The following is a 13305-nucleotide window of genomic DNA, read 5'->3' as shown; positions in this document are numbered from 1 at the left end:
TGCTTCAAATTCCTTTGGTAGGGAACAGTGCTTGATTCTCATCATGTAAAAAGTTATAGAAATATTTCACTTGGCATGTCCCTTTTTTTCCTCCCTTCAAAGTAAGCTATCCTCCCTTGATTCTAGCACTCTCACCTTGTGGATGAGCTCTGAAAAGTGCATCAGGTCCCAAGGGAAATTAACCAAAGAAATATTTTCTGGACCTAAAAGAATTGGAGTGGGTAAAAGCTATTCAGAAAGGGTTGAAAATTGAAACATAGAAAAGAGGAGAAAAATTTAGGAAGAAACAAGAACTAGTTATAAAATCACCCATCTGATTCCTGTTGCTAACAATCAGCATTGTGGCAATGGTTTATTCTCTGGGTCTTGCAATATTCACACCATGGGACCTGGCCATAACTTAAGTTATCATCTTGAGTGCAAGGAAGGGGATGCAGAGGGCAGTAAGCATGGTAACTAGAATGGTTGAGTCTTGTCCATTCTTTGTAAGAAGCGTTTCTCTAGTTTCAATGAACAAGTAATCATGGAGTGTGCGATTGAATCCATAGGCAAAATACAAGTATCATGAGGGTTGAACTTGCTTGAAGGCACGCAATTCAAAATGTGTATAGGAGATGGTATGGGAGATCGAAGCACAAGATACAGAAAAGAATAACAGACAAAATGTGGGGAATTATTTTGTTCTGCTGAACCTCTGTATTAGCTATGTCAAAATGAAATGGATATGTCAGAAAACATACAATAAAAATATAATAAATCTCAAAATTTCACTTCCATGTTATGGGAACTTGGGTCTCTGGAAGTCAGTTTACCTGTAAAATTTCACATGACTTTTTGCAATGACAAAAATAGGAAGTGGAACTCAATACAAGTTTTGGGTAGTGAATATTGTGGTATAAAACGTTGGAAGGGGCACACAGGGCATGGAGAAGTGTGTAATCCCAGGAATAATAGTGTTAATCCAAGGAGCCAAGGGAGCTATTGGACACAAACTTTCAGTTAACTGGCAGATTTTTCCTGTGCTTACTTCTACTTTGTGGTAGGTATGCCAGAATGCGGGGTTAATAAACAAAAAATCTTGAGGCCTCCTGGTTCTGGCTTTTGAGAATTTTCCTTTTCTTTCTTAGAATGGTGCTAACAACTATTTTCTGGCATCTACTTATTTCTTTGCCACAAATTTTGAAGTAGGGAAGCCTCTGCAGTGCATTAGATATATAACTGCATTGGTCGCTTATATAATTTCTTCTCAAACTATCCTCTGAAATGATGAAATAAGAAGCTCACATCTTTATTGATCCAGTTTCTGGAGAAAATATCCTAGATGTGCCCAGCTCAACTTTGTAGTGGTAGTTTGGTAAGAAGAAGCAGTTAAGAGGTTTTATCATATATAAATGTGCAAAGCTAATTTTTGTATGTTTAAATTAACATTTTGAAAACAAAGAGAATTGGGTATGGGGTGCTTTGGAAGGAAATCATACTTTTAACTGGTGTCAAGTAGGTTGTTCATATCATGAGTCATATCTAATTGCATTTTATTTGCTTATTGAGCCAAGATCATTCTCTACAAGAGACTAATAGAACAAAGGAAGATGATGAAAATTATCCTGTCATTATTTTTATTTGACCACACTGAATCCATTAAATGCTTGGCATGTATCTTTCAAATGCTAAGCAAAATTGTGGAGTTTTACTGGGCAGTGGGAGTACATGACTTTGATACCCTGAGAACAGTTTCATACTTTAATGCTGTCGGTTTAGTCTTTTATATGGATCCATTAAACATGAGGTTTTGTCATTTGAAAGATTCCTTATGATATAGATACCTTTTACCATTGGTGGCTGCTTTTATTTCTTGCACTTTCTTATGGTTATGATATAACTATATTTGTTTAAAGACCAAGCCGAAGTCTTTAAAATCGCTCAAATTAATCTCTTGTTCTGAAATGTGTGTGTTTCTCTTGTTGGATGCTATGAAGTGAGTATTTACTTTGTTTTTATGTGTAGAAATCTTAAATAATCTTAGGCTATATTTGGTTGACGGGATACGATAGGATAAGGTAGGATACGATCTTAGGATATTATATCCCGTTAGATAGGAAATGCATATCTTAGGATATGATTTCTAATGAGATATGATATCCTTTGATATTAAATCCAATGAACATAATATCCTAAGGTAGCATATCTAATGAGATATGTTCTGCTATGCTTATATTTAATTTGTAAAATGAATAAAAAAATAAAATAAAATATAGATTATTTTTTAATATTTAAAATAAAAATTATATTGCATTCCAATATTTTTTATTTAAAAAAATATGAAATTTCTTTTATGTTTTACAATATTTTGTATTCATGGTTAAAATATTTAAACTTTATAAATAAATAAATATATTATGTTATTCAATTTATAAAACTAATACATACATATATATATATATATGTATGTATGTATGTATGTATATAATATTAATGTTATTTTATAAATATTTTTTAGCCATAAATCTAATTTTATAATAAAAGATTTTTATTTTGCAAAATAAGTAATGTAAAAAAAATGAAAAATTGATAAAAATAAATAAATAAATAAATAAATTTATGATACATGGGATATGTGTATCTTACTTAGCTTAAAATTAACATATTTCGTGTAGAATGGATATAAAAGAGATGATGGATAATATATTTCATCACCGATCAAAAAATATTTGGTTGAATGTAAGATAAGATAATTGATGTGATATAACCTATTAGTTATTCTATCCCATCACCAACCAAACATGGGATAGGATATGCTAGCCCTTCTCTTATTCTATCCGATGTTATATTCAGCCAACCAAAAATAACCTTAAAGCTTGTGAAAGATTGGTTAGATAAGCATTAGAACTGAAATGTGCAAGATTATTTTCTGAGTACAAGTCATAGCAATTTTGAAGAAAATGGCTGAAATGAATGTGGTGTACTATGGTTTGGACCCATGCATCAACTGCACCCCCAACTTGCATCTTTATGATGCACATGTACCTGAAAAAACCCTGATAAAGCTGCCTAAGTCTTCAGGGTCTTGACTTTGTCCAGCCATGGAAGTTATTAAGGGCCAGTATCACTCAGTCACTTTTGGCTGGATTAAAGACCATCATGTTCACCACCTTATCTACCTTCCTGGCTTATACCCAACTAGTGCCTCAACCAAACTAGGTCAAGCTCAACCAAGGAGGACGCCAACACCATATAGAAAACCAGTTTGAATGCGTCCAGGCCTTGGGGCCCCTGTACAACAGGAAGTGTCAAGATCACTAGGATGCTTCTGTCCAACATTGAATGCCATCACTATCATCATCACTTTCTTATCTTCAAACACAAACATAATTAACTGGAATTGGGACAAAATCCTAGACCAGTTTAATCTGGGTAAACAAAAAGGGTAGCATTGTCCTAGTTTTGCAAGGAGTACTCTGTTTTTCGATTTCTATTTTCAGTTTTAATTGTACCCCTGGAGCATAGAAGGATTTGGGTCTAGGATCTAAGGCATTGTTTAATGTTTTGGACCCTGAAAATGTGATCAGGCAGTGTTGAGTTCTTTGCCAGCATCTTCCCATGCTAATATTAAAAAACATAGGCACATAGAGCATAGCAAAAAGAGGGAAGGAAATAACCATGTAACCCTGCCTATAATCCCACTCAATATTATCACAAGATAAAGTTACAGTTATATAACAGCCTAGTTTTGCAGCTTGAGAACCGTTGACTGTAGCCATAGAGTGAATCACTTAACATGTTTACATCAATGACAAATATGAAATAATTAAGGAGCAAAGAAAACGAATACTGAAACTCAAAACTATTCAGATTTCACTTCCTTCTATTGTTCAGTGATTTTGGTGACCCTTCAAAGAGATTGTGGACATAATTCTCCAGATCATCTGCTGAGTACTTGATGTGCTTGTCACTGAGATTTTCAGAGTTCCTCCCAATAAAACCCCGATATGCCTGGATTATTTTCTGTGAAGTCAAAATTCGTAAATTATCACGAAGCTGAGGATCAGGGATAGACCAGGCTGTCTGGTTTTTGTATACCTCCTCAAAAGCAATACTGAAGCCCCTGCACCTCTCTTTAAGAATCATCTTCCAGGGTGAACTTGAACCCGAATTTCCATCTTCTCTAAGCAAAGAAAGGACTGAACTCCAAGTAGTTCTCTCGTAGCTTGTCACACGCTGCTGAACCTTCACCATGTGCTTCCTGATCCATTCATCACCAAAGAAACCCCTCAGTTCAGACCCCTTAACCTTCTGGACCATGTAGTGAATGTTGTTCATAAAAAATATGTGTTGTAAAGACACATCTTTGTATAATTTGGATCTGCTTTCAAGGTTCGATTCCAGGAGAGATGCGATTGAACGAAGGTGATGAGCTACTGGACAGACTACTTGAGAAGGAACACCCTGCGCATTCTCTGCTTCAATAAGAGGCTCTGGATCCTCCCCATTCTGGTCCTTGAGAAGCAAATTGAGCGTATTGCTGTATTCAGTAAGGATCTTGATGTAATTCATGACATACCTGGTGAGATGGAGAATGCCACCTCCTGGGAAAGGGCTCGTTGATGTGTATGATGCAATAGCAGTCTCAAATTCCATAAAAGTTGCTCCCGCAGCATCACCCAATTCCCTTTGAAGCTTGTGGAAATCAATCCTGATGGAAGCGCCGGCTTCTTCAGAGAACAGAGCATCTATGTGTAGGAGAAGATCTGCCAGAGCCTCATACATGTTCAATAAGCTGAACAACTTCTCCGGCAGATGCTGCCCAATTGCTACAGCTTCACCAAAATTCAAGAGGCGCAACATTGAAGTCTTTGAAGTTTCAACAAAGCAAATTGGATTAATGGATCCAAAATCCCCCAAGATGTGATCGCATAGCCGTTTCTCGCTAGCCAGATAAACCCGAACGATTATCTTCATAGCCCTGATCCACTTCTTTATCTCGTAGTTCAAGTTTCCCCAATCCATCCTCAGCACATCCTCAATGCTGAGTTTCTCCAGCTCAAGAATGCCCAAGTACTCATCCAAGGCATCTTTCCGGGCACCAATGAAAGCCTGGCAAAATTCCTGGTCATAGTTGGAAGCAAACATCACATTTGCAATGGATTTGAGATGAGGAATTACTTCTGGATTGATCAAACCAATTGTATATTCCTTGGATTCATCCCCATTGCTATCTCTCCTTGATGAGTCCTCAGAGATGTCATCTTCCACCGAAACAATGGATTCTTCATACACAACAACCTCCTCACAAGAATGAAAAGATGCGAATTCAGGCTCAAAGGATTGCTTCTTGTGTCGAAGAATGTGGAGTAGCTCTTCCTCAAGCCTTACCATTGCGATCTGCAGAATGCTCTCCGCTTGGCGAAGTAGTCTCTTCTGTTTCTCACCTCCATTCAAAGACAAGCTCTCCAAACTTTCTTTCAAGGTTTGGACTTCTTCAACAGCTTGCAGATACTCCGACACTTGCTTAGAACCCGAGTCCCATATCATCAACTGCTTCGACTCCCGATTCATTATCTTCTTCTCTGCACATTTGAGCCGCAATTCAACCTCACTCAATTCATCTTCCTTTCTTTCATTGAGGATGGTCATGGTGGACAGGTGGGTGTCAAGATCCACTAGGATTTTTTTGAAATCCCCCGTGAGGTTCTTACTTGCCATTAGTGCCTTCACCATATGATGAGCTGCAGCCACCACATGTTCTTCTCCTTCATAGGTTGGGATTATTGCTCTGCACTCCTCCATGACAAGGAAGATTGATGGAGGGAAAGAATCACCAACCAAAAAATCGAAACCTTGAAAACCCTCAAAAGGAAATGGAGACCCAAATCTACCAAGCCTCTCAAATTGGAGGAACCCGAATCAAATCAAATCAAATCGTTGCCAGAACAGACTCAAAAGGACAAAACATGAACTGGGGTACAAGAGAAAGCCCCCCAGATAGAATTTAATCTCAGACGTGGGGAAATTGTTGCGATGTTATAGGGGAAAGAAATAAAAAATTCAAAGGCTCTATGGATAAGAAATTCACTTTGCAAGAGAATGGATTCAGCAGTTCTAGGTTACAAGAGGTGATTCAACAGTTACACTTACAAGAGAAGTGAAACCCACCAGCCCATCTGAACTGCTGCAAAGAACCAGACCCAGAAGTGAAGAAGATGGAGGAAGCCCACTTACCCAAGACCCAGGAATGAAGAAAAATTACTGAAAATTCACGATCACAAATCAAGTTCAAGAAATTTCAAGCTGCATATGCCATGAAGATCTAGTACAATCACACAAAATTTTTTGTCATGCTCTCTCGCATAGTCCTATCAAAGAATAACACAAAAGACGAATCCAAAACTCCAGAAACCCCAGAAATCAACCCCAAATCAACAACTCTGTTTCGGAAAACCAACAACAATAAAAAGAAGAAAATAAACCAAAAACATCATCAACAACAACAACAACAACAGACGTCAAAGAGGAAAACTGGTAGACAAACTAACCCATGAATCTCCTTCTTGATACGTGACTGAATCGAGACAACTGCCATGAAAAGGGTGAATGGCCTTTTGGGAGGAAAATAAGCCAATTCCGCGTTTTTTTGTGCCGAGAAAATGAAGGAAAATATGAATAGTAGGAGGAAAAAAAGAGAGAGCAATTGAAGCTGAAACTTCGTAAATGTCCGATAGCGTGCGTTGACATTTGACTCAAAGTTTCTTGGGAACATGAACTTGCTACAGTGTTGTCCCACTGCCCAATCCTAGGTTGCCATCGGCCCATCACACAGTTCCGCTTACATAATCATATGCTTGTCTTTATTTTCACTGTCTTTGGCCTTTGTTCCTTTTGGACGTCCTAAATCGTACAAGATACAACCGCGGTTTATGGATTCCATATGTCCATTTTTATTGTTTTATATCTTATTTTCATGGTCTCTGTCATCGTTCAATGATATTCAACAATCAAGATGAAAAATTCAATAGATATTTCTTCAATTTTATTTTTTTTTTCATTTGATTTCATTATAAGTCGTTCATTATGATATGAACTGTCAATTTTTTCTTTGGCAAATATCTTGAGTTCATTTTTTGAAGGTAATTAATTAATAATAAGTTTTGGATAACATGGTCATTTCACAAATAAACCTTTTAAAGGCCAACACAATAATGTTATTAACTAACAAATCTAAAACTAAATAAAATATCTCAAATACTACGACAAAAATCCTAAATGAACAATTCTAGATTGTCTATAAAAAAACGCCCTTTCTATCTTGAACTTTCTTTACCGATGTCACTTGTATCTGAAAGCGAAATGATAGAGAAGACTGAACTTGACAATTTAGTAAGGAAAAATGGTTCAATAAAAAAGATTAAGTATAATACATGATTAAATCACGAAAAATATCATATCTTTATAAAAATCAATTAACAAGCAAGCTCATATAATTCAATAATTTAATTCATTTTTTTTTTTGAAAAATTCAAGACTTTCAATCTAAAGATAAACCCAAATAAAACATTGCATAATCAAATCATATTCAAAAGAATTGTACAAACAAATATTTTACTTTGATCCATTAACGTTGTGCTTGAATATTGGGACTTGCGGTAGGTGGCTAGTCTCGAAATATACCAAAAGCAAATAACACTTTTATTAAGAAGGATTGCATTACATCACTATCCTCACAAAGGGTCACACAACCAAAGTTTTCAAAATTATTATAATAAAATTCACTTGTAAAATAATAAACAAATTGATATTTCCGATTTATTTAATAAACTAAAGAACAAATCAAAAAATATTTTAGAATTTTAGGGAATTTAAACATTTTAACACTTCTAAAAACAAATGAAAAAAATAGATAAAAATTATAAAATAACTTAATGTACTATTAAGCCTTACCTAACTTACATAAACATAAAGAGGTAGAGTTGTGAAAATTTCCCATGAATCATCGCATGAGAGATTTTAAAAAATCTCACAAATTAAAGTTCTCATAAATATTATATTCTAAATATACATTTATTTATTATTTAACCTTATACTATAATGAGGTAAATTAATATTCCTTTAGGGAAATATCCGATTTTCATTAGTGAGGTTGACTTAAAATATACTTTTAACCATATCGTAGTGTTCTCACCGTCCCCACACAATAACCCTTTAGTCTTCATATGCAATTCTTATGAATTTCTCAACAAAAACAAAATATCAATAAGTCCACAACATATTTCCATAAAATTCAAACTTTCATACTAGGGCTAATTTTTTATTCTCAAATCTTCATCAAAATACTCTAAATTTAAGATTTATTAATTCTATATTATTCTAAATATCAATTTATTTATCTTTGTACTTTTCTATTATTATTATTTTTTTCCAAATAACACCTAAACTACGTCCAAATTTCTTTTTTAAATAAAATTTAAGGATTTAAAAAATATTTACTTCAAATAATCTAAACGAAATCAATGTAAAGTATTGGATAATGGTAAAAGTGTTTACCTCGAGATGTGGAAATTGACTTGAAAAATGACCTTGGAATTTTATGATCTAATTTCTATGGTTTCAAACGAGAAAAAGACATTCCACCCTCATTTATTTATTTATTATTATTATTATTTTCCAAAAGCCCAAAATTCATCTCCATAACCCAAGTCAAAAAGTCAAAATTAGAGTCTATCATATTTAACTAACCAAAAATTTTGTTTTCTTAAATAATTAAATTATAATTTTACCCTAATTTAAGATGGGGGTGTCATAGTTCTTGAATAATGTTTTCATTTTTTTTCTTTACATTCTCTGTATTTTAATCACACTTTCATCCTTTTTACGCTTTAGTTAAATTCTAATACCCCCCATTTGCTGAAAAATTGTGACTAAATTATTAAAAACATGATTAAAAAAATAATGACAAGATTAGAATAAGGAAAATATATATATATGAAAAAAATTAGTAAAAAGTATTAAGGATCATTGTTGTAACTCTGATAATTTTTTCTTTTTGTGTATTCTTAGACTATGTTTAGTTCCCATAAAATATTAGGAAAAGAAAAAAAAAATCTTAAAGAAAATATTTTTCTCATATTTGGTTTGTAGTATAGAAAATATAAAATAAAATAAAATAGATTTAAAATTTATATATTTTTAAACTATTTAATCTTGTTATAATAGAGATAAATAAGTAAAAATGAGTTTGAAGAAAAATATAAAAATAATTTATTAAATTTCTCTCTATTAAATTTATAATAATTTATTTTTTATTTTATTTCATTCTACTTTTTCTCTCTATTTTCTTTCCTTTCATTTTTTCTCTCTATTTTCTTTCATTCACATTTTCTTTCAAATTTCTCGGGAATCAAACATAGCCTTAGTTAAAAGTGATGATGAAACGAAATGATATGCTTATAACATAATGGATAATTTATGAAAGATTGATAGTGAGCTCTCCACATTAGTTAGAGTAGTGTCCTCTAATCATATGCTCAATGTCTTTTTCTATGACCAAATCCACACATCAATTGAATGAATGCGCGTAAACCATAATTTAATATTGGTAAAATAATGATAATAATCATATTTTTCTTCGGACTCCCTTTGATTCTCCCTTAAGATATTCCCCTTTTTGTAATAGAATGGTTCAAGATTCTCTCTTTAAAAAATTCTCCTTTAGTATATTTTTTGGTCCCACTAAGGAAGTGATCATCTTATGACAATTGTACATTTTTTGAGTCCACTCTACAAATAAATGCTTATCCTTCCATGTTTTTGAGAAGTTTGAAGATTCTTTTTCAAGTTTAGTAAAAATTTCCTTAACTTGTATGCCTTAAAAGGTAGTTTGATGTGGAAATTATACAACTTCTGATGTTAGGTAAAGCTAAAAACGATAATAATACTATTATAATTAGGGGGCGTATGGTAAAACTTAATATTTAATCACTTAAGTTGATTTTAAGTTAAAATATATTTAAGTTATTGACTTAAAATTTATTACTTAATTATTAAAGTTGTTTGATAAAATTAACTTTAAATTTATTCTAAATCATTAAATTTATATATTTGTCTATATAAATTGTAAGTAAGACAAAAGAAGCCTATTAATAATGGAGGTCGTGGAGTAACAAAATCATGAAAGTAATTAGGATAAATGAAAGTAAAAAAGTAAAATAAATATATGAATTTAATAATAAAGTATTGTTTGGTTTTTTTTTTTCTACTTAATTTTGAATAGAACTTAAAACCAAATAAGGTTTAATAGTGTTAAATAATAGATTGTTTTGTTTTTGTAATATTTTATTTTTATTGATCATTAAAAAATAAATAAAAACTAATATATTAATTTTTTCCATTTAAAAAAAAGTCAAATATTTTGAATTTTTCTATTCAACAAAAATTTGTAACAAATCATGAAAAAGTAGAAAATCAAACAACTTAAAGTTTGAAAGCGAATTGCTTTAAGTAAAAAAATTAAAAAAACAAACATCTTCTAAGTTAATTATTTTTACTTATTATTTAAAATTATTTTTTTACTTTAAGTCATACTTAATTTATTTAATAACTTAAATTAAGTTATTAAGTTGGTTTACTAACACACACATATATATATATATATAATTTTAAGAATTTGTTTTTTTATTTGATGTGGGATATCACAAAAATAAAATAAAATATATAATACATAACTAAGCTAGAAAAATAGGGATTTGGGTATGGATCTTTATTAGATTATTGCCGGTTGATTCAACAAATTCAATTGAAGAATCTTTCTCTTAGAAAAAAATGACCATTGAATTTGACAAAGTGGCATCTTTTGATTTTCTTTTGATCAAGTCTTGTGGAGACATGAAAGGTGGTGGTGGTCAGTGGTCACATAGGCTGGCTTGCATGGAGTCATGTGGTCCAGGTTATATGATCCTCAAAGATTGCATTGAATAAGACGAGTACGTGGAAAACCTTCCTCCATCAATGGCTCTTTTGTTGTTGAGGGGCCCTTGCTTTTTACTTTGTTGTCCTTTTGTTTTACCGACTTGCCTTCTAAATTTGGTGGAGTCAATCCCCCTTCCATATTCCACATTCAATATGGTTTCTATTAAATAGATCTACAATGAAATTGTTGTTACTTATTATTAAATATTTAATATATATTTGATTATTTAATATATGATTTATTTGTAAACGGTTTGAGAGTGCTTTTTTGATGGTATTTTTTAGAGAATCCTATGTCAAATGTTTCTTTAAGAATTATTGTATTTTTTAAAAATTATTATAAGTAATATTTTGTTTTTTTCTTAAAAATTATTTTATAAATTTTATCAAATATTTAATTTTTATTCAAGAGTGCTTTTTAAGTTATAAGTATTTCTTAAAATTATTGTCAAATAGAATCTTAAGACTTTTTCAACTTCAATATTTAACAAGCTTTAGGTGACTTTAGAAAAATTTGAAATGTAATATTTTGGGAAGCATTTTAGAATGACTTATTGGATTGGAATATGACTTATACCTATTTTTTATTTGATTTTAGATAATTTTCCTTGACATGACTTTTTCTTTTTTCTTATTTATATATTTTCCTACGAGTAAAATTGTGTTTGATAGTATTTCTAAAAATCATTTTTTAAAAGTTGTTCTGAAAATTAGTTACGCGGTGTTGTTATTTAACCCATTTCTAACATCACATTCCATCTGCATTCATCCTTCTATTTTTCTTTTCAAGGTAATGTTCCATAGTTTATGTATGGTCTCATTTGGGAAAAAAAATTAATTTTTTTATTCTAATATAAATATAAATGAAGGTTAATATAAAAATTTTATTTTATATTCCCGTAAGTTGAAAAATGTTTTTACAATAAATACCACTGCACGTTTTCATTAAGTTTCTTTTAAGGTTGATAACATTTTTGGGAATTTTTTTATTATAAAAATGATCTTTAAATGATATTTGTATGAAATTTATTAATGTGGTTCGTTGGAGTTGGGTGGGTGTTCAAGTTAGACTAACTCAACCCGATCCAACCAAATAAGAGATTAGAAGAGTAGTTTTTGAGAATTGTAATTGTCAAAAACTGCCTAAAAAGCACTCCAATAATAAAATAAAATAAAAAATCTTCAAAGTTCTTAGGAAAATAAGGTGAAAGACTTTTGTACAATGAAACAAAGTGATTCTCGATTTTGTGTTGTGAAATAGAGTGATTCTCGATTTTAGTACGATTCTATTTATAATTTGGGGCGAAAAATTGAATGGTGAAACATCTATTTTTTTTTTTTTTTTTGGATCTTGGGCATTTAAAAAAGGTAATCCAAAGTTTTCTTACCACGTTTAACAATTTTTTAAAAATAATTTGGAACTCCAAAAATAAATCTAATCATTCAAAAAAATAATAGATCAAAACTCATATATTATAAATCATGATTTTGCTATTGCTACGTATGTACACACAAATTTCACGAAAATCCTACAACGTAAGCAAAACAATAGGGGAAAATAACATGAATAATTTTTTTATTTATTAAAATTGATAAATCACGGGATACAATCTTTATGGTAATATTATTTTACAAAAGAATATATCATTATGATTTTTTCACCTCAATCATAATTTGGAAAACAACGATGATGTTTTCTTGATTTTAAAGATTAATCAAGGGTTACAAGTGACTTATTTTTGAATGAACTCATTGAACGACGAAGATCGCGTGTATAGACGACAAAGACATTTTCTTTGTTTTCAAAGTCAATCAAGAGCTTAAAGTTGCCAATTCCCGAATGACTTTGTTGAAAGGTGAAATATACATGTGTAGTCCTTTTACGATTTCTTAAGCTTATGGGGGGATTTTGTGAAATATTTTAGATAATTTATTTATTCTTTATTCTCTTTTGACTTCAATTCAAACATTATTTCTTTAAGAATTTGTCAACAAAAAATTATTATTTTTTTAGTTCTCCTTTTACCGAAGATTTAATTTTATTTGAAAGACTATATTTTGTAGTCTTCTAAATTTCGTCACTAACATATGTTGTATCAAATGTGTGTAAGACTTATCATTCGTCAATACCGACTTTTATGAAATTGCAAAACAATACTTTTTTGAAGACCAATTTAGTGATGATTTATTTCATTAAAAATTTTAGTGTCTACAACACACAAATAAATTATAAATTAAAATATAATTAATAATTCACATTCTTTAATAACTTTTATAATTTAAAATATTTAATAAATTTTTTAAGTTTTAAGAATAATTTTGAATTTTAAAAACTGATATGATTAAATT

At 31.0% G+C, this 13305-nt stretch overlaps 1 protein-coding gene across 1 annotated transcript; it reads right to left on the bottom strand.

Annotated features, from left to right (window-relative positions):
- Nucleotides 1-3652: 3652 nt before the first annotated feature.
- LOC117904873 (exocyst complex component EXO70E2) lies at nucleotides 3653-6739 on the bottom strand. Its single transcript, XM_034817679.1, has 2 exons — nucleotides 6531-6739; nucleotides 3653-6422 (listed from the first exon to the last, which is right to left on the bottom strand). The coding sequence occupies exon 2, from the start codon at nucleotides 5782-5784 to the stop codon at nucleotides 3853-3855; it is 1932 nt and encodes a 643-aa protein (XP_034673570.1). The 5' UTR covers nucleotides 5785-6422; nucleotides 6531-6739; the 3' UTR covers nucleotides 3653-3852.
- Nucleotides 6740-13305: the final 6566 nt, after the last annotated feature.

The sequence above is a fragment of the Vitis riparia genome, chromosome 17 (assembly GCF_004353265.1).
Source record: "Vitis riparia cultivar Riparia Gloire de Montpellier isolate 1030 chromosome 17, EGFV_Vit.rip_1.0, whole genome shotgun sequence".
In the NCBI taxonomy this organism is placed as follows: Eukaryota; Viridiplantae; Streptophyta; class Magnoliopsida; order Vitales; family Vitaceae; genus Vitis; species Vitis riparia.
This window is presented reverse-complemented; position numbering and strand designations above follow the sequence as displayed.